This window comes from Melospiza melodia, chromosome 5 (genome assembly GCF_035770615.1).
Source record: "Melospiza melodia melodia isolate bMelMel2 chromosome 5, bMelMel2.pri, whole genome shotgun sequence".
Classification (NCBI taxonomy): Eukaryota; Metazoa; Chordata; class Aves; order Passeriformes; family Passerellidae; genus Melospiza; species Melospiza melodia.
Window position 1 is genome coordinate 85,944,085 of NC_086198.1, and position 18,182 is coordinate 85,962,266.

Here is an 18,182-nt window from a genome sequence, read left to right on the forward strand (position 1 = left end):
CAGCATGTTTTTTCAGCCACCTTGAGGGATACAGCTATGAAATATGATAGAACTTTGCCATTCATCTGCTGGAATCTGAAAAATCTTTATTAGTCAGTTGCACATTATACACATCACAATCTACCAAATATTGCAATCTAACTTCTTTCTCTCACCTGTACTTGCATTTACTTGTTTAAACAAATTCTTTGCGGCTGGTCATATTAGAGTGGACACTAAAAAATGTTTATCTTGTTTTTTAATTTATTCTGTATATGTGACTGAAAACTTTCCAACTGTATAGACATGTTTAGGGAGAGAGTGAGTCATAAGGTCAAGAGGATGGGCTGTTACAAAAACACACATGAAATCCCTCTGTTGAGTACCAGATGTAGCCTTGATGACCAGAACTTAGGAATCATTTTGTTCTAAAACCTGATGATATAAAATAGGAAAAATTAAATAACAGACTAATGATAATTACAATTCAATGTCCTGCTAGACTGTACCAGAACCAAGTTCCAAATTATTATTCTCTAGCAATTCATTGTCCTTGGTAAACTGTCAAGGGCTCAGATATAAAATATCAAATCATATTCAGGACAGCTACTAAAAAAACTCAGGCATGTACCCCATCCAAGTTGAAATAATCTTGAATTTACCTAATCTTAACTAATTTGGTGTGTTTTGCCAGGGTCAGAGAGAACAAGTCTAAAAATAAAATTTTTAAAAAGGGGGGAAATGGTAAAAAAAAAAAAGTCTGGTCAAGATAGTTATTTCAGATGCAAAGCTGGGCTGCATCTTACTGAAATAATTTCTCTAGGGATTTGTGTTTCTCTTGTTCTTTCAATAAAGAATAGTTCATAGATGTTGATAAAGCATCAGACCAGAGAGGCTGTAAAGTCTGTCTTCCATCTTAACCATTTAGTGAGTCCAACTTGCCTGGAATGGAGCCAACTGAGGTTTAAATCCATTTTCTGAGGCAGAAAGGACTAAAATAATGATGAACCATGGTGGGTGCACTGAGGTTAAAATCTGATTCTCTCTCACCTTAAAGCAGAATTTCTGTCTTGGACAATAAGAGCTTTCTTCCTGCCAAAAAAAAAATATTAACTCTGACTGGCTTACCTCTATCAAAAAACTTTCAATTGGGTAGTTTAATAGGAAAGCTCCTGAAGAACTCTCACTTCACCCAGTTTCCCAGCTGGAGTTGAATTGTGAAGTTATTCAAGGAATTAATTACATTCCTGAGATGGAGAAATAGGAATTATTTAGTGTGCACAAATGAAAAGTCATGTTAACTGAGGATGCTGAAGAACCATTACCTTTAGCATTTGCAAGTCCTCAATAAGGATCTGGACGTGGCAGACCTTAAGCAAAAATGCGAGAGTGTATTTGTGTGAAAGGGGAAATGGGGACTGATGAGCTTCAAGCTGTAGCTGCTGCCTGGAAAAGCCCTGCTCTGGGAACTGTTGGATGAGGAATATGCCAGTGCTGTGCTGGGTTTCTGCGTGGTGAGGCACCGAAATCAGGTCTGGTCATCAGCTGAGCTTTTGGATGGAGACATGCAGGAATCTCAGCTTGGAGGCAGAGCTAAAAGTTCATTAGAAAAGTGAAAGAATTGTTTCCTTGTAAATGATATAAATGCTCCACTGCCTTGCTACAGCACTAAACCTATTCTGCCTCCTCAAAATGATGTGAAAAATAACAATGAAAAAGCCTAAACTTTGACTGATCCAATGGACTCTCTGCCTCTGTGGCCTTCCAGTCCCACCCTCACCACAGGTGGGTGTTTGGGGTCAGAATTAAATCCTGATGGACACAGCCAGAGTAGGATTCTGGGCAGATGTATTTGTGACTAGTGTGGACAAACACTTGCAAACAAATACACAATTTCTTCTTGGACACCCAGAGGAAAGGGGAGTTGTGCTTTATGGATGTAGTAGTTTACACTTGCAATAGAATCTGCAAATGTAAGCCCAAGATTGTTTGCAGAGCTGCTCTTTGGGAACAAGCAGGGTTACATGGCACTGACCTAGTCTGAGTTTGAAGTAGAAGTAGCTAATAAATGTGTAAAAGGTTTCCAGATCATCATCAGCACCTCAGGTAATGTGCACCTTTATTTACACCATTTCTTGCAAGATAGAGCTGTTCCTTTCTGAACATTTCTGCTGCAGGTATAAACTACCTCATCCACACCAAAGACTTCAAATGTCTGCATTTTAGGCTAATTTCCTCTCCAACACAGATGCAATCTATGTACTCAGTGGCCTCCTGCTTCATCATGTCTTAAAAATTTTAATCTCCTCTTGCCTTGCTGCCCAAACCTTCACCCTCCTTAATGATGTGTAAGTATGTGCTGTCACTCCTTCCTTGCAATTTATTGCAGAGAGTGAAATCTGGAAAATGTATCTGTCTCCCCTTATTCTCAGTGTCTCCCGTGGACTGCTCCTACCAGGTTATTGGTCATCACATCTCACTTCACCCCACAGAAAGAGCTGAAGGGTCCAAATGCAAGAAACCAAAAATGCAAGATGGTCCAACAATTGTGAACGGTAATTTGTCAGGGCAGACATGGAAGTCCTGGAATATTAATAAAATTAACCTTTTAAATTTGATGAATCTGAACACAATGCATCAGGAGAAGCAATCAAAAATTGCTTTCATTTCCTGGATACAAAAAAACAGTAGTTTTGTTGGTGACCTGTGTGTGAGATACTCCCCAAGGAAAAGGGGAATTGCTGGAATTGGAGCTCAGTTGTAGAAGGTGAAAGGGGAAGATTCATTTAAAGCTGCGAAACAAAGTAGAAGGACGTCAAGCCAGATGTGAAAATTTGCAGTATTAAAAATGGAAATTAAAAAAAAGTGGGTGTAAATGTACTCGATGTTGTAAGCAAAAAGCAGGTGTTCCCAAGTGTCCCTCCTTCAAAGGCCTCCCGCCTGATACCCACGATAGCTGCTCACACAGGTGGGGAGACTCTCACACACACAGCAAAGTGCTCAAAAGCACTTGCACAAATAACATTCCTCTGAGAGGACCAAGGACAAATGTAAGTAAATAACAATTCCTGGCACACAAGGAGAGCCTGAAGTTGCACAGATGGCTACGTTTGAGCCCACAAGCACATGGAAATAATATCAAAGTCTTCAGTTTGTTTTATGTGTTAGTAGATTAGAAAACATTATTCAAACTACATTTGGAGGAAGAACAGACACAACATGAATCAGTTATAAAGTTGCATTTTGGTAAGTTAATATTAATTTAGAAATGTTACTTTTGGTACAGTTAGGAGAATAATTGAACCCTCGAGGCACTGTAGCCTAAGCAGACACATGGTTTGACAATTATTATCTAGCAAAGCCAGGTGGTAGCACCGAGATGCACCACAGACTGCTGCTATCGGTCCTCAAAATGAGGACACTGGAGCTCTGTAGTGAAAAAGAGCTTTAGAAAAGGGAGCTGCAGGTGAGGCAGGAGAGGCAATACCTGCTTCTTTCCAGTGAAATGCTGGTTAGTTACTGGTAACTGTTAAATGCAAACACCACCATTTGGGGTTTGGTTGTGTTTTGTTTTTTTTTTTATTAATCCTTTGCTTCATTAGATAGTTGTTTCTCTACTTACTGCAACTGGTTTTTATGGTTTGTGAAGGCTTTGTCCCTCCTGCTCTGTCTGATGGAGTGTCATGTTCCTGGAGCTGCCTCCCACCATGGCAGCAGCAGCAGAGGTGAGCTCTGTGTTGGCTGCTGGACAAGGAGTGGAGGAACAACTCCTGAATTAATTTCAGTGCCATACTTGTAGTGTTCTTTTTCCTTTTTGCATGTGGCAGGATCATCTTTTGGGATGCCTACAGGAAAAGCAGCTCCCAAGACAGAGTGTCTTGGATGATGTTGCCATATTCCTTTCCAATAGCAGCAAGCCAGCCTCAGCAACACTGCCAGATGTGCCCACAGGGATATGGGCTGAGATTTGAGCCAGCTGCAGAGCAAGGAGCATCTCTGGTTGCTCCACACCTACCTTCCTGAGGATCCTGAGGATCTCAGGTGTTAGAAGGACCATAGCAGGTTTGTAGGAGTCAATGCAAAGTTCCCAGCTGGCTGGAAAGTTCTCTCTTGGGCACTGTTATCTGTTTAGCAAAGTTTCCCCTCTGGTTTCACCTCTGTGTGTCATTCTTCACTTGGTCAGGGATGAGGCCTCTTAGCAGTTGCTAAATATTCTCAGAACAAGGCCCTGAGTCAATGTCCATTCAATAATAATTGAAGAATTGCCTCTGACAGCAAGCAAAGTGCATGAGTATCTCCCTTCCTGAGAATTTAGGTTCTGTACACGTGACTTTTCCTCATGCCTGTTTTGTAACTCTGGTGTTTGTATGACTTTCACAGGACCTATGCAGTGATTTTTGTCTACTGTTTTAAATCAGACTTTGTGTAGAAGTTGCATTTCTTCATTGTATCAGGAAATATTTTTTAAATTTTTAATAACTGTCAAAATAGCAGGACATCAATTAACTCGTGTTTACCCCATAGGGGATGATTCCTACTTGATGTTTACTACCAGCTGATGCTAATGAATATGCTTTGTTCTTGTCTCACTTTACAGTGGAACAACTGACATCTTGCTACCTCAAAATCAGCTTTTTGGACACAACTGGAGTGGAAGCCAAGAAAACTCTTCATGAAATAGTTATCTGTGAAGATGCAGACAAATAGCTCCTAGCAGGGATGAATTGCTATTAGGCAGCAAAACAGGAGTTTTAAAATTCATGAATATTTCCTTTATATTTTTTTCTTTAGGAGGTACCCAAGGCAGCCTAACAACCACTTCAGAAGGAAAAAATAAAAATGGCTAATTCTAGACGTTGAGGTTTTTATACACACTTGAGAGAGAAATTCTGGCATGTTAAAGGCACACATGGCTGTGCTGCACTGGGAGATGAGCTGGGTGCATGCTGGATGGATTGTGCATAAAAGCTCATGCTGTTTAACTGAAGTTAATAATGCATATAGAAAAAATGACTGGAAAACAGTGACCAGAGGGTGAGCAAACTGCTGACCTACATGCACATCTGAGTGAAGTGGTATTTGGTTGGTCTATGTTATATTTGAAGTGAAGAGCAAAACACTTTACAGACAAATACAACCCAACCAAAAGTCCAAACCTTCATTTTATACTCTCTACCACTCTGATGCTGTAATAAAAAGGCTACAGCCTCTGCTCTCACATAATCCTTTCCCAAATTCAAAACCATTAGGTTTTATCTCTCTATACTTTCCTTTTGGTAATAGGCATCATTTACCACCAGAAACCCTCAGTTTAGCTCAACATCCATTTCAGTATTGACTGATCCTGATGTTCTCTATTCCAGGCCAGAAAAGCATTGTGATGAGCCATGGTGGCTGTGCTGGGGTCACTGTCATGAGCCATGGTGGCTGTGCTGGGGTTGAGTTGTGATGGGCTGTGGTGGCTGTGCTGGGGTCACTGTGATGAGCCATGGTGGCTGTGCTGGGGTTGTATTGCCATGAGCCATGGTGGCTGTGCTGGGGATGCATTTTGATGAGCCATGGTGGCTGTGCTGGGGTTGTATTTTGATGAGCCATGGTGGTTGTGCTGGGGTTGCATTGCCATGAGCCATGGTGGCTGTGCTGGGGATGCATTTTGATGAGCCATGGTGGCTGTGCTGGGGTCACTGTGATGAGCCATGGTGGCTGTGCTGGGGATGTATTTTGATGAGCCATGGTGGCTGTGCTGGGTTGTATTTTGATGAGCCATGGTGGCTGTGCTGGGGTTGCATTTTGATGAGCCATGGTGGCTGTGCTGGGGTTGCTCCATCCTTGAGCTCAGAGGCAGGAGGAACAGGAGGGGATGCAGGAGCAGGTGGGATCACAGATTTGCCAAGAAGGGATTGGTGGTATTGGAAAAGAGGCCATGACTTGTATAAGGGGTGTAAACCTTTGGTGGCTGGAGTTCCAAATGCACACACAGCTTTCCATTAAGAGCATTAAAGTATTTTGTCTTGGCAATAGTGAAATACCTTTCCTTTGGCCCCTCACCAAGTCCTGTATTTAGCAGTATTGTGAGGCATCAGTATTAAAGCATGCCCTAATAACAGAGGTTCAAGTGACAGTGACAAAAGTATCAAAGGAGGGTCTGGGTGTAATTAATGCTCCACTTTTGTTTTCTGAACCAGCACATCCTGCTGGTCAGAGAGCCAGTGTTCAAGAGCTGCTGTGTGAGCCCAGCCTTAGGAGTGTAGGGGGGATTGCAGAGCTGTTTTGTTGTGGGCAGGATGTATTGCTTGGAGAAATGTGCTCCAGGAGTCTGTCAGCCAGAGATGATAGGGGAAATGAAGATGAGAGTGCTTTCTGGGAAAGTAAATCTGGGATAGAAAATAAACCTGTCAAAGAGAAAAAAATCATCTAGCAATTGGTGGTGCTGGGAAAGTAACCTAGAGACTGAGAAGCATGCAGGAGAAAAATCAGATGGTGTCATGCAGCTGAAAGAGATAAGAGAAAGACAGACAGAGGGGGGAAAAGCCCTGGGAGTTGGGAGAAAGGAAAAGAAGATAAAAACTTCCGAGAGTTATGAACGTTATGCACCTGGAAATTCATTGGTTTTGCCATTTGTCTGCTACATCTGGAAAACAGTTTGCGTTTAGCAGGATACTGCTTGTAGTAGGATAGGATTTTTCTCCACAACCCCTGTAAACTACTGCTAAAATGAGAAGAGTTCATAGGCTGTTTTTATTTTGGTATGCCATATTCATTACTGAAGACACCTTTTCAGTGATATCAGCATCTGAATTAAAGGTACTGGGAGAATGTAATGATCTGTTAACAATGAAAGGGAAACATTTGGACCCAGGAATGACTTCTGCAATGCACAGATCAGGAAAAATGGCATTGAGATGCAGAAGGGCTGAAATTTCCTGTGCTAGGAGACCAGGGCAGAAAAATACAAAATGGCTGGGTTGCTATATTGCATTTTAAAAGCTTAATTCCTAATTCTTGCCGGAATTTGGCACAAGGCTTGTGGCTTAGGGAGCTTGATCAAAAGAAATATTGTGTTGATATAACAAGAAAATAGGTGCAGAGGGGGCAATGGAGGGGACGAGTGACGCACACACAGATGGGCCTTGGAGAAATGGCACATTTCAGCCCTTCCCTGATTGTCTCCCGGCCACCGCTCCATCAGGATCTTCCCCTGCCTTCCTCGTTTCATCTCCTCCTAATTGTGCTCCCTGACAGCTTCGAGAAGGGAATCAATCAGAACCTCTGCTCCCCTCAGCTGCAGCTACTGGAGGCCGTGGGGGGCTGAGATCTGATTAAGGCATTGTTGAAAATAGCTTTTGGCTTTCATCTGAAACCACCATGCTCAGACTCAATCAGTGAGAGCAGGTGAACTGTGCATGTCCTCTTATGTCACTCAGGTGACATCACAACATCACAGCTACTGCAGAAGCTGCATTTACAAAAAGGAATTTGCTCTTGAAAGAGCCCACAGAGCTGTGCTATGGGCTGTCCTGCAACACATCACACAGGCAGCAACAGTCACATCCAGTATATTATTAACATGTGGAAGGTTTTCTTGCTCAAACAACAATTTTTAAACTATTGCCTATAATTGATCCAGGCTTTCAGATGGTATAAAATACTTCAAAAGTATGTTTGCTGCTGTCACTGCTCCACATAAATTCCAAAGCAGCTAAGTTTGTTCCTTCAGTTTCAGCGCACAGGACAGGTTTGTAGAGGGTCTCAACATGTATCTGTAAGTGAGGTAGAATTTTCATTTTATTGCTATGAATTAAATCCCATAATTTAATTTGTTGGGTACTTGAAAAGTTCAGATTGATGTCAGTGGTCTCAGCACTGTTCCAGGAGCAGTGCTGCTTTATTAAGTAGGCAGGCAAAACGTTGTTTCTATGGATTGTGCATAAATAGTGTTTAGAATTTTTTTTTTAATTTCCTGTGTGTGGACAACCTGGATGGAAAAAAAAATAATAGCCGAAGTTGTGTCCTAAGTTTTTAGGGTAAACCATTTCAGGCAATAACTGAGTGCAGGACATGGATCTGTGTCCTGGAACTCACAGTATATTTCTAATTTAAAATCATTCTGTAAAGAGATCAGATTTTTCTGATTAAAAACCTTGAGAGGGCTTATATTTAATATCCACATCTACATTCCACACTGTGCTCAAATTTAATCTCTATCTAATAACAAGGGTTTATAATGATATTGATTCAGCGAGAAGATAGAAACATCTCCAACAGGATATTTTCACAAACCAAAATAAGGGATGTAACTTCTCCATCTGAGTTCCACAGAGCAAAGGACAGGACCTGAACACCCACACTCACCTGTGTGCTGCACAGGAAAGAGACTGGATTCCTGCTCCACAAAGCACCAATAATTGCTTCATTCAAAGCTGCTCTACTCCATGGTGAATCTGTTTACATGTAATAAACACATAAGTGTGTGTAGCTGGAGAAAAGAGCTGCTCCAAAGTTTAGAAAAACTGTTTTCTGACCAAGCCTTTCAGCCTTTGCTCGTTGTATCTGCCCTTTCTGCCATTCTGCACCAACGCCTTTATTTCCAAGTTGGCAGTGCCGTCCCTGAAGTGGCTGTGAATGAATTTGTGAAATGGGACTGCCATGATCACCAGCCTGTGCCTCCAGTCCTGCCTCTTCTGTAAAACACCTCTTTACTTTATTCCAAGCATTTATCCCTGTGCTTCCCACTGTGGAAATTTCCACACGGGCCTTTGTGGCTCATCTTAGACCCCACCACTTGCATATGTGTGTGCTTTCAGCACCAAAGAAAGCCATTTCTTTGTCCTTGTTCTATGGAGTTTATATAAGTGAAAAATACATTAAATTATGCTAATTTATGCTGTTGTCTGAGTGAAGAAAGCATTCCACTCACAAAGCCGATGATATTTGCTTTCATTTTATTTTTTAAAAAGAAATTACTTTATTTAAAAGCATTAATTTCACATGGACAAGCCCATTCTCACCACCCCAGAATTCCCATGAGAGTGGCACCAAAATTATCTCAACATGTATTAGCTCAGCTAAAATAATGTGAAAAAGTACCACAAATATAACAGAAAGATTTTTGCTTATGAGACATAGCTGGTGAAGTGAAGACTGCATTACATATATTTACGTTTGAAGAGAATCTATTTGCATCTTGGAAATATCTTGAGATACTCAGGACTGCATCTGAAAACTGAGCAAAGCCGTTGATGTAGAGGACACCAATTTTTGCAGTGGAATTTATTACAAATAGAGCAACTTCTAAGGCTTTTCATAAAGTCCTTTATCTTCAGAGCTCTCTTCCTCCTTTGTACTTTTGAAGGGAAAGTGATTTAACACTCATACAGTGATAGCATCAATTTCCCATAAAATTCTTGCTGTGTTTACTGCCAGCTGAAGCGTTTCATTAACTCAGGACTAAACGGCGTTCAGCTGACGCCGCAGCCACGTTCCAAGAGCAGACGTTTCACCACTCGCCGCCTCCCCGCTGCAGCTCAGGGGGGTGCAGAGGCAGCCATGTGTGTGTAGGAACATTTGGAGAGGGAAGCCCTCGTCGTCTTGCCCTCCTCCTCCTCAGCAGCCTCTCCGCGCGCGGCGGGCGGCGCTTGCGGGGCGCAGCAGGCGAAGGTGGCCAGGAAGGCCATGCGGAAGCGCTTGTTCATGAAGCAGTAGATGATGGGGTTCACGCAGGCAGAGGTGTAGGACAGCAGGTGGATGAAGGAGATGGGAGCCCCCGAGAGGCGCCGGTCGGCGGAGGCCGTGTCGAAGGCGCGCCAGGCGTTGACGCTGAAGATGGGGGTCCAGCAAATGAAAAACAAAACCACTATCACCATCAGCATACGGATGACAAGCTTCTTGGCCATTAAGTTGGCAGAAGAGCTGTTGCTTCTCACTCTCTCGATTTTGTTGTGGCTCATAGCAGAGAGCTGTTGCAATGGCATTTTCCTTTTCCTTTTGGTTTTGTTGAGGTAACATCCGTCTCCATCCTCGTATTTGGCGCTGCAGGTACTTATTCTTCTTTCTATACATATAAAATGCTGTTTAAATAGTTGGCTAAATACCTCTGAACAGTCAGCCAAATAAAAAATGAAGAACGCAGTCTAAATCTAAATAAACAACATAACTCATAGCTGAGCAACTGTTGCAAAGAAAGCACTGGCCTGCTTCTGAGTCAGTCATGCTACCAGCTGCTCTGAACCCACTGTCTCCCGATATTCTCACATCTTAGCTCTATATAAACTGATGCAAAAGTTGTAAGAATGTTACTTAGTCTGTTATATGGACTGAAAATAGTTTTCAAGGTTATATGTTTCTACTTTATTTGACAATTTTCATTGTGACATTTATTGGCAAAAATGGTCCTCATCCATTGCCAGAAAAAAAGCTTGGTATTTCTATAACAAACAAATTAGAAATTTAATGTATTCTGCCCAGAATCTTTGCAAGCAAGCCATAGGTAAGGTTTATTTGCAGATTAACTGTAAGAAATGTGTCTGGCAAGTTCACGACATAACTGACCATAACGATCATTTTTGGAAGTAGAAAGCTTTCCTTTTACTAGCCTCAAAATGACTGCTCGTATCTTCAACTGTAACTTTAAAAACCCCACCCCAAATCACATTGTTTTGTTACCTCGTGAAGATTTTCTCTGGCTGGCATCAAATTTTATTCCTCTGTAGAGTTCCAGAGAAATTAGACCATACGCAATCATCATTATAATCCCAGGAATAAGAAAGAGTGTGAGGAGCAGGAAAGTGTACCTAAGGATTCAAAAGATAATATGGAGAGAGAATAGGGAATGGCAAAAAAACAGAAAAAGTCCTTTTTATACAACTGAGAATTGGGGAACACAGGATTCCAAGATTTTTTGAATTTTTTTTCATGCCAATGCAAAGTATCATTTTGACACCTCAGAATTTTGAAGCTTCCTACTTCTTCTCCTGCTTCCCTCAGAAAGGAAAAAGACTATAATGGCCAAAAATCATCTTTCATCCCACCTATGCAGCCCAGAGGAGATGGGCAGTCCCACAGTAGTGAAAGGGGGCAGAAGTTCTCTCTGCCCATGAGTGGGACTCCCTGCTGTAACCAGATGAGCATCGGATGCCCTGTAGTTTTGGTCAATGCAAAAATTGCCTTGGAGAAGCTAAATGAGCACCTGCTGATTCTTAAAGGGGTTCTTGGTACATTAAAAATATTTTAATGGTTGGACTCAGTGATCTTAGAGGTCTTTTCCAATGCAAATTATTCTATTATTGTGCTTCAGAGAGATCTGACTTCCAGAGGGCCTTGGCGCATGTGGGCAAAACCAGAGCAGCCACAACCTGGGTCCTCATCCCTGGAGCCATGAAGAGCTCCTGAGGAGGGATTCCAGGACTGGCAATCTCTCTGATAAAGGAAGCAGCTTTTATGTGGTTTCACATAGGCTACTCTCCTAGTCAGCCTCTCTGATGTGGTGACAAGCTGGGGAAATAATGATGTTTAAATGCATCCATGAGCCCATGCCCCTCCTGATCCCTGTGGCCTTGGTGCAAACTCAGTAACACAGCTGGGAATCTGTAAGGAGACCACAGAGAAGAGAATTTTTTCTGTACCCTTCCTCCTCATGCTGCCGAATACCTGAGATTACTACTGAAAGTATTAACACAAAGTTACTCTTTGTGGATATACCACACCAAAATGGGGCAGACTTTAATCTTTTCCCCAGTTCCAGCTGACCTTCAGTGTAAAAAAAAAATCTTACACTTTGTCAGTGCCAGTCAGTGTTTAGTCAACGTGCAAGAACATCATGTCTCAGTACTACTGCTGTTTGATAGTGCTGCTGTTTACCCTGCCTGGATGTGTAGGACTGGGAGCTTGTCTCTCCCCATCTCTCTCTGCCCCTGTTCTCCATAAGCAACCAAAAGGATTCTCAAATAAGACATTTGCAGCTTCATATTCTACTTCTCTGCTACGGAGAACCTTCAAACAAATTAACAGGCCAGGCAGCACACAGAGGGGTGTGTCTGCATTTCTCAACAATTAATCAAGGGTTTCTCTGAGAATGTTGAAGTTTATGTGTAAATGAGTGAAAGCAGTATTTTTGCTACAAGTGACAGACTATTTCCTGACAGTGACAGCTGGGGCTTAGCAGACCATGGTGTGAGAATCATTGCCACGTTGGGCAGTCTTTCCCATGGCAAGGGAAGAGTCATTCAAATGTCAAAATGTAAGCAGCTTAAAAATGTTGGGGTTTTCTTATATCTTAAATAAGAATGATAGAGCATAAACATTTGCTGAAGGTTAATACTTGATTTTCCATAGGCTGATTGCTACCAGCAGATAATTGCACATTTGCTAAGAGCCAGCTGTTCTTACCAGGACTGCTGAATGACATCGCTTGGCCAGAGGAGCCGGCACATATTGGCTGTGGTGTTGTTGTACTTGGTGAAAGGTACCAGCTTGCTGTAGATTGGGTATGGTGACATGATCACAAAGGACACACACCAGGTCGCAGCAATCACTCTCAGGGCATGAGACTTTGTCTGCCAGACCCTGGACTGCAGTGGTTTGCAAATGGCACTGTATCTCTCCAAAGATATGGCAACCAGGTTGAAGGTAGAGACACTTACAGAGACACCTATGCATGTAACATAAAGAAAAAGGTTATCCTCTTATTTTAAAGGTTATGTTATGTTCAAATGGTCCTGCTAGCTTGCTGTATGCATACAAAAAATTAAAAATGTAGCAAACTATTTATAAGCAAAAGGATTTCTAAACAGCAGTCTGATGAAGTCAGTGAGGAATGTGTGGGCAGTGGGTCTGGGTCTCAGGACTGCTCCAGACTGATATTCCTGCTCTGTGCTTCTCTTACTCCAAAAGTGCAAGAAAAAATACACACTCTGTCAAATGATAAAATTCTGGTAACAGGGAATGAAGACAATTTTACTCTTAATTATTCTCTTTGCTACTGCAGTTTATTCACTAGTTGCACTGAAATTCAAACAAAGCATTTGAGATCAGTTAATTACTCTCTTAACACAGATGTTCACAGTCCCTTTTTTATTGTTTTAATTTTTATGAGTGTCCTGCTTGACTTGTGATCCGATTTTTTCATTCAAGAGAGTTAAATCTTTTACAACTTTTTAATTAGATGCTAATGGACTTACAAACAAGGAAAAATGAAGTGATGAAGCAGAGTCTTTGTCCTTCGAGTATCCTTAATTTCTTCTGTTCATATTTTATAAAATATATTGTTGTTGTCTGTGTTTCTGTCATTGAGGTGCCCAAGTTCACCATGGTAAAATTATCAATATTTCTTCTTAACTTGGCCACACATTTTTCTTTCAGTGAATGATTTTTTATTTGTCTTTATGAATATATGTCAGAGTATAAATGCCAGTATCGTTACAGTTTATTTTAAAGAAATCATCTGTAATTGAAAATTTGTCTTTCTGCATCTTAAAATGAAAAATTGAGCATATTTGATGCAATGGTTTGTCAGGTGATGCCTCTGTTACCTGGACATTTAGTGGGAAATCTTCTCTTTCTGACTCTTAAAACAGCTTCATAATGAGAAACTTTATGCTGGTTTATTTCACTGGATTTTTTAAATAAAGTAATTTACACTGTGTGCAATAAGAGGAAGATGACAATGCTTCAGTAATGTTTCAGGGTATTTTTGCCAGCAATTCATTGTAATTGTTTAAACATGGCCTTTAGTTTTATTGGTTTTATCTACAAAAAGATGTTGATTTCCCATTCGTACACTTTACTTTCACATTACATCAAAGTTCTCAAGGGCATGGGTTGAAAGGGGACCTGAGGTTTCAGTAGTCAACTAAGAGTCTCCCAAAGCAGCAAAAACTTTACATAATGTTCTCCTTTTTCCTTTTTCTTTTTCTTCTTCTTTTTCTTCTTTTGTTTTGTTTATTTGGGGTTTTTTTTGGTTAAGAAACAAGCAAACGCAGAGGAAATATTAAAGTGAGACAAAAAATCACTTACACATACATAACCCAGACATTTTGAAACTCCTAGATCCTGGCTCCACAACCAAGAAGAGTATGGCAAGGCACACAAAAGTGATGTTTATTAAAGTCAGCCTCTAAAATCTATATCTGTGTTTTATGGTCTTCTGGGGAGCTCTGATCACACCTGGTCTGTGCGCAAAGAGTACTTGCTCCAAATTCCAGCTCTGCAAATTACACCTGCTTTGGCCTATTTCTCTTTTCTTGTTTATGTATCACTGCTGCCAAAAATCTGTGGGTAGGATCTGCCCTTACTGAGGGTGTACAAGCCCATCATTGCTGGTGGGTGATCTGGACACTGGCAAGAATCTTGCCAGTGATGGCTGAACAAGTGCTGGGTTGCTCATTAAAGTTTGATCGTGCAACATCTTCACATCCAGCAAAACACTTCTGTATGTCATTAAAGTTAAGTGTGTGTGTGTGCCTCTGTGTTTTGCTGGATCAGACCAGGGACACCAGAACCATGAAGATCTGCACTACAAAGTTGTTTCTTCATGATATTGGTAACTTCAATGGTGGATGGAAGCAATCAGCCCCTCATAGATCTTAATACCTTCTCACCTGTCTCATTAGTCAGTCTTCAAAATAAGTATAAACTTCCCAGACTTACCCATGAAATAAGTGGCAGTTTTGCAAACAGCACTTCCAAAAATAAAATCTTTTAGCAGGTTGGGAATGAGGGTGAAAGGCATGCAGAAAAGGCAGAGCATCAGGTCACTGACTGCTAGTGACAGCAGGAAGGTGTTGGTGACTGTTCGCATCCGCTTGTTTCTTATCAGCACTGTAATCACCAGAATGTTCCCCAAAATGCTGAGCAGAAATATCAAGCAATACAGCAGAATCCTTATTATCTGATGCAAATCTGAAAATTGTCACAAGAAAAGATCAGTTACACAGTATTCAACTCAGATTAATATTATATATTTCAACATTTAATCACAAGGTAAAAGCCTTTCTGTATTCAGTTTTATGAAGGCTTATGTCATTATACCAACACAAAATCAGTGAAATTGCTGAAATTCTTAAATGCATTCTGATCTACCTAAATTGCATAGCATTAATCTACAATATAAGCAATACAATGTACATTTGGAGAGTCAAATACAACTTCTTAAAGCATGTGCTTCTCATGCTGCTGAGTGTGCACCATTTACTCACCATGGGAGAACCTATTTTATGCAGAAGTAAGAAAAGATCAAGCAATCAAAAGACATTTTAATATATGGATTTTTTTCAGCTTCAGAGTACTATGATTTCATATTAAATCACTTTCATACATGGTATCAGATCTGATCACTCCATTGTTATTGAATTGAATAAAAATCATACTACTCCAAGTTCTTAGCAGAGATGTTTGCATTTTGTGCTCCAAAGTGTTACTGTTTTAGTGTTCGGTTATATCCGAATTTTTTCCTAGTTCAATTTTGAACTCGGAAAACCAGCCCATACTAAATTTTTTGCTGCCTGTTTCTCATACTAACTTAAAAGCAAGCAGTTGATTTTGCACTCTCAAAAAAAATGCCTTACATAGCTCTTTCTTTCTATAGTATCTCTGCATCCAGCTAGAACTAAAACTGCCTGGAAAAAATCAATTTTCCATACATACCTTTAGAAGGATAAGGTGCATCATCCACACAGAAAAAAGTGTCATTTTCCAAGATGATATCGCAGAAGAAATCAGTAATGTTGGTGCCATTCCCAAGGAAGCTACTGGCATCAACTATTTCCATTCTTCAGTATCCACAGGTCAGCTCTGATGAAGAAGGTGGGCTTGTAACTATTTGCCCATGCTTTCAGTAAACAAATGGTTTCTGAATGAAGTCTTCAGAAGAAATGCAAGGGAGGCAGCTGTGCAAGGAAGCTGTTCTGACTCTCCAGCAGCAGCACCCAGCACACAGAGTCCTGCTCTGGCTGAACACGATTTATTCCAGAGGCACCACGGCCGCTCGGGAGAGCAAAGCGTGTGCACACACACACGTGTGCACACACTCACACGTATGCACACACTCACACACACACAGACACACACACACACACACAGACACACACACATCCCCCTGGGTACTTCTTAGATCCACCCTCTTCTGTTACTGCACTATTGCTGGGATTATAAACAGGCTAGAAAAAGATTACAGCATTAACCCCTTGCAAGATTGCTTCTACTCATGTCTCTGCGTTATTTCTCAGAGGCAGCCTCTTAGGTCACAGCCTGTAAATGAGACCCAGTGAGTGAGGAGAGTGATAAATCTGTCTCTCAACTAACATTTAAAATGGTAAGAGTTGCTAAATAAAAGGGCAGAGAAGATAAAAACACAGTGAAGATTTTGCATTCCTTACATGGAAATGATTCTTGTCTTCATATTTTTCAGAGTAAACTGAAGATAGGGTAGACTCAGAGAAATAAAAGCAGGTGCATTTATCTCAATTGGCAAAGTGCTAGTTTCATGTGAAAGTGCTGTACGTGCCTGATCCAAACCCCAGCAAGTCAATAGAAAAACTCACCAATTTCACTTAGTGGATCAAATCTTATGAAAGTATATTAGAATTGTTAGTTAATATAAGCAGAAGTCTATACATTTCCTCTGTGCAAGAACTTGTATATGACTTGACAAACTTGATAAACTTGATAAATTGTGCCACATTAGTTACACACCAGTGGAAAACAAAGATCTTTATGGCTTAGAAATTCTGCTTTTTTAATAAATATCATCCTCGCTGGTTTTTTCACAAAGTCATGGGCTTTTACTTTCCAGTATATAGCTTGTTTATATAGAAATGCAAATTAATATTAGAAATTAATCTCTACTATAACTGAATGAAAAACTAATTTCACATTTTAAATCCTTTTTACTTAAAAGCAGAGCAATAATAGGTTCTTTGCAATAAATCCTGACCCCTCAAAGCTGATATACACGGACTGGAAAGCCTGGCTTTCTCTTCCAGTCTTGCCATAAAACTTTGCTTTATAGTACAAGTAATGGGAATAGGTATGTAGGAAACTAGATTGAAAAGTCAGATTGAAAGTTCTGGTTTCTCAATTATCCTTTGTGCCTCTGGGAGTCCTGGATGCAGCTGGCCATCAGTGGCCCACAGCACAGCATGGTCCCACTGCCCCCCTTGCTGTCAGGCTGGGAGAGCCTGGCCAGGGCTGGCATTAACGCCGCAAAGCCACTGCAGGTCTCTCCTATCAGCCTCAAAGATGGGTGGGACAGGGTGAAGGAGCAGCTCCCCCAGGTCAGCAGGAGCCCCTCACCGAGCCCCAGGCCCACTTCAGGGTCAAGACGTGCCTGCTAAGCGCCGGTGAAGCCCATGAGGCCAGGAGGCTGCCCAGGGCCGGCAGAAAGGCAAAGGGAGCCCGGCTGCGCTGGGCACAGCGCGCCCCGTGTGCAGGGCAGGCGGCCAAGGGCTGGGTCCCAGGCTGGCAGACAGCAGGGGCAGCACAGGCTTGAAGGGCCGAGGGTAAGCACCGAGCCATGACCAGCTCCAGAAGGTATGGATTTCAACAAAAGCAAGAGCAGAATGTGTGAGGGAATGCTATTCTCTGCAAATCCCAGCAGCTGTGGAGTTAGTGTTTAAAACCAACTGGATCCCCTTGTTCACTTGCTCAGGACTTTGAATGTATAAAGTGCAGCTTTCCTCTACAAATTTGTCCAGAGATTTTTATCTGTTATTAAAGTCCTCATCAGTTTTCCTTTGAACACCAGGCTTACAGACTGGCTCACAATTCCAAGGGTTTAGTTCCCCTGGAGTCCTTTTTAAACATTGGCACCACATTTACACAATTTTTTTTTCCCTGGCAACAACGTAGTTCTAAACAATAGATTGCACATCCTAGTTAATAATTTTACTATTTCCTTTAGAAGTTCTGGATGAATACCATCTGGTCCTGGGCTGAGCTCGATTCAGCATCTGCTAGTTAAATTGCCAGAGTAAATGAGGAAGAATTTGCTATGAACTCTTGACTCCCATTTTGGAGTGGGTTTCTGTATGAAACATACCAAGATCAAAGAGTTTTGTTTTTCTAAGCTTTCATTTTGCATAGATTTACTCGAATGTACAGCCAATAGTCTTCATGTTTGAACAGTTCTGAGTTGCCTTTATAATATCATTTCTCTCCACCACATTTAGCTAACTGCTTGACAGATCACTCTCCATGCAGATCAGTATCAT

At 41.3% G+C, this 18,182-nt stretch overlaps 1 protein-coding gene across 1 annotated transcript; it reads right to left on the minus strand.

Moving 5' to 3' along the window:
* Positions 1–9,503: 9,503 nt before the first annotated feature.
* CCKAR (cholecystokinin A receptor) lies at positions 9,504–15,759 on the minus strand. Its single transcript, XM_063158059.1, has 5 exons — positions 15,619–15,759; positions 14,623–14,874; positions 12,364–12,625; positions 10,642–10,769; positions 9,504–10,030 (listed from the first exon to the last, which is right to left on the minus strand). Exons 1-5 carry the CDS (start codon positions 15,740–15,742, stop codon positions 9,504–9,506), a joined length of 1,293 nt encoding a protein of 430 aa, XP_063014129.1. The 5' UTR covers positions 15,743–15,759.
* Positions 15,760–18,182: the final 2,423 nt, after the last annotated feature.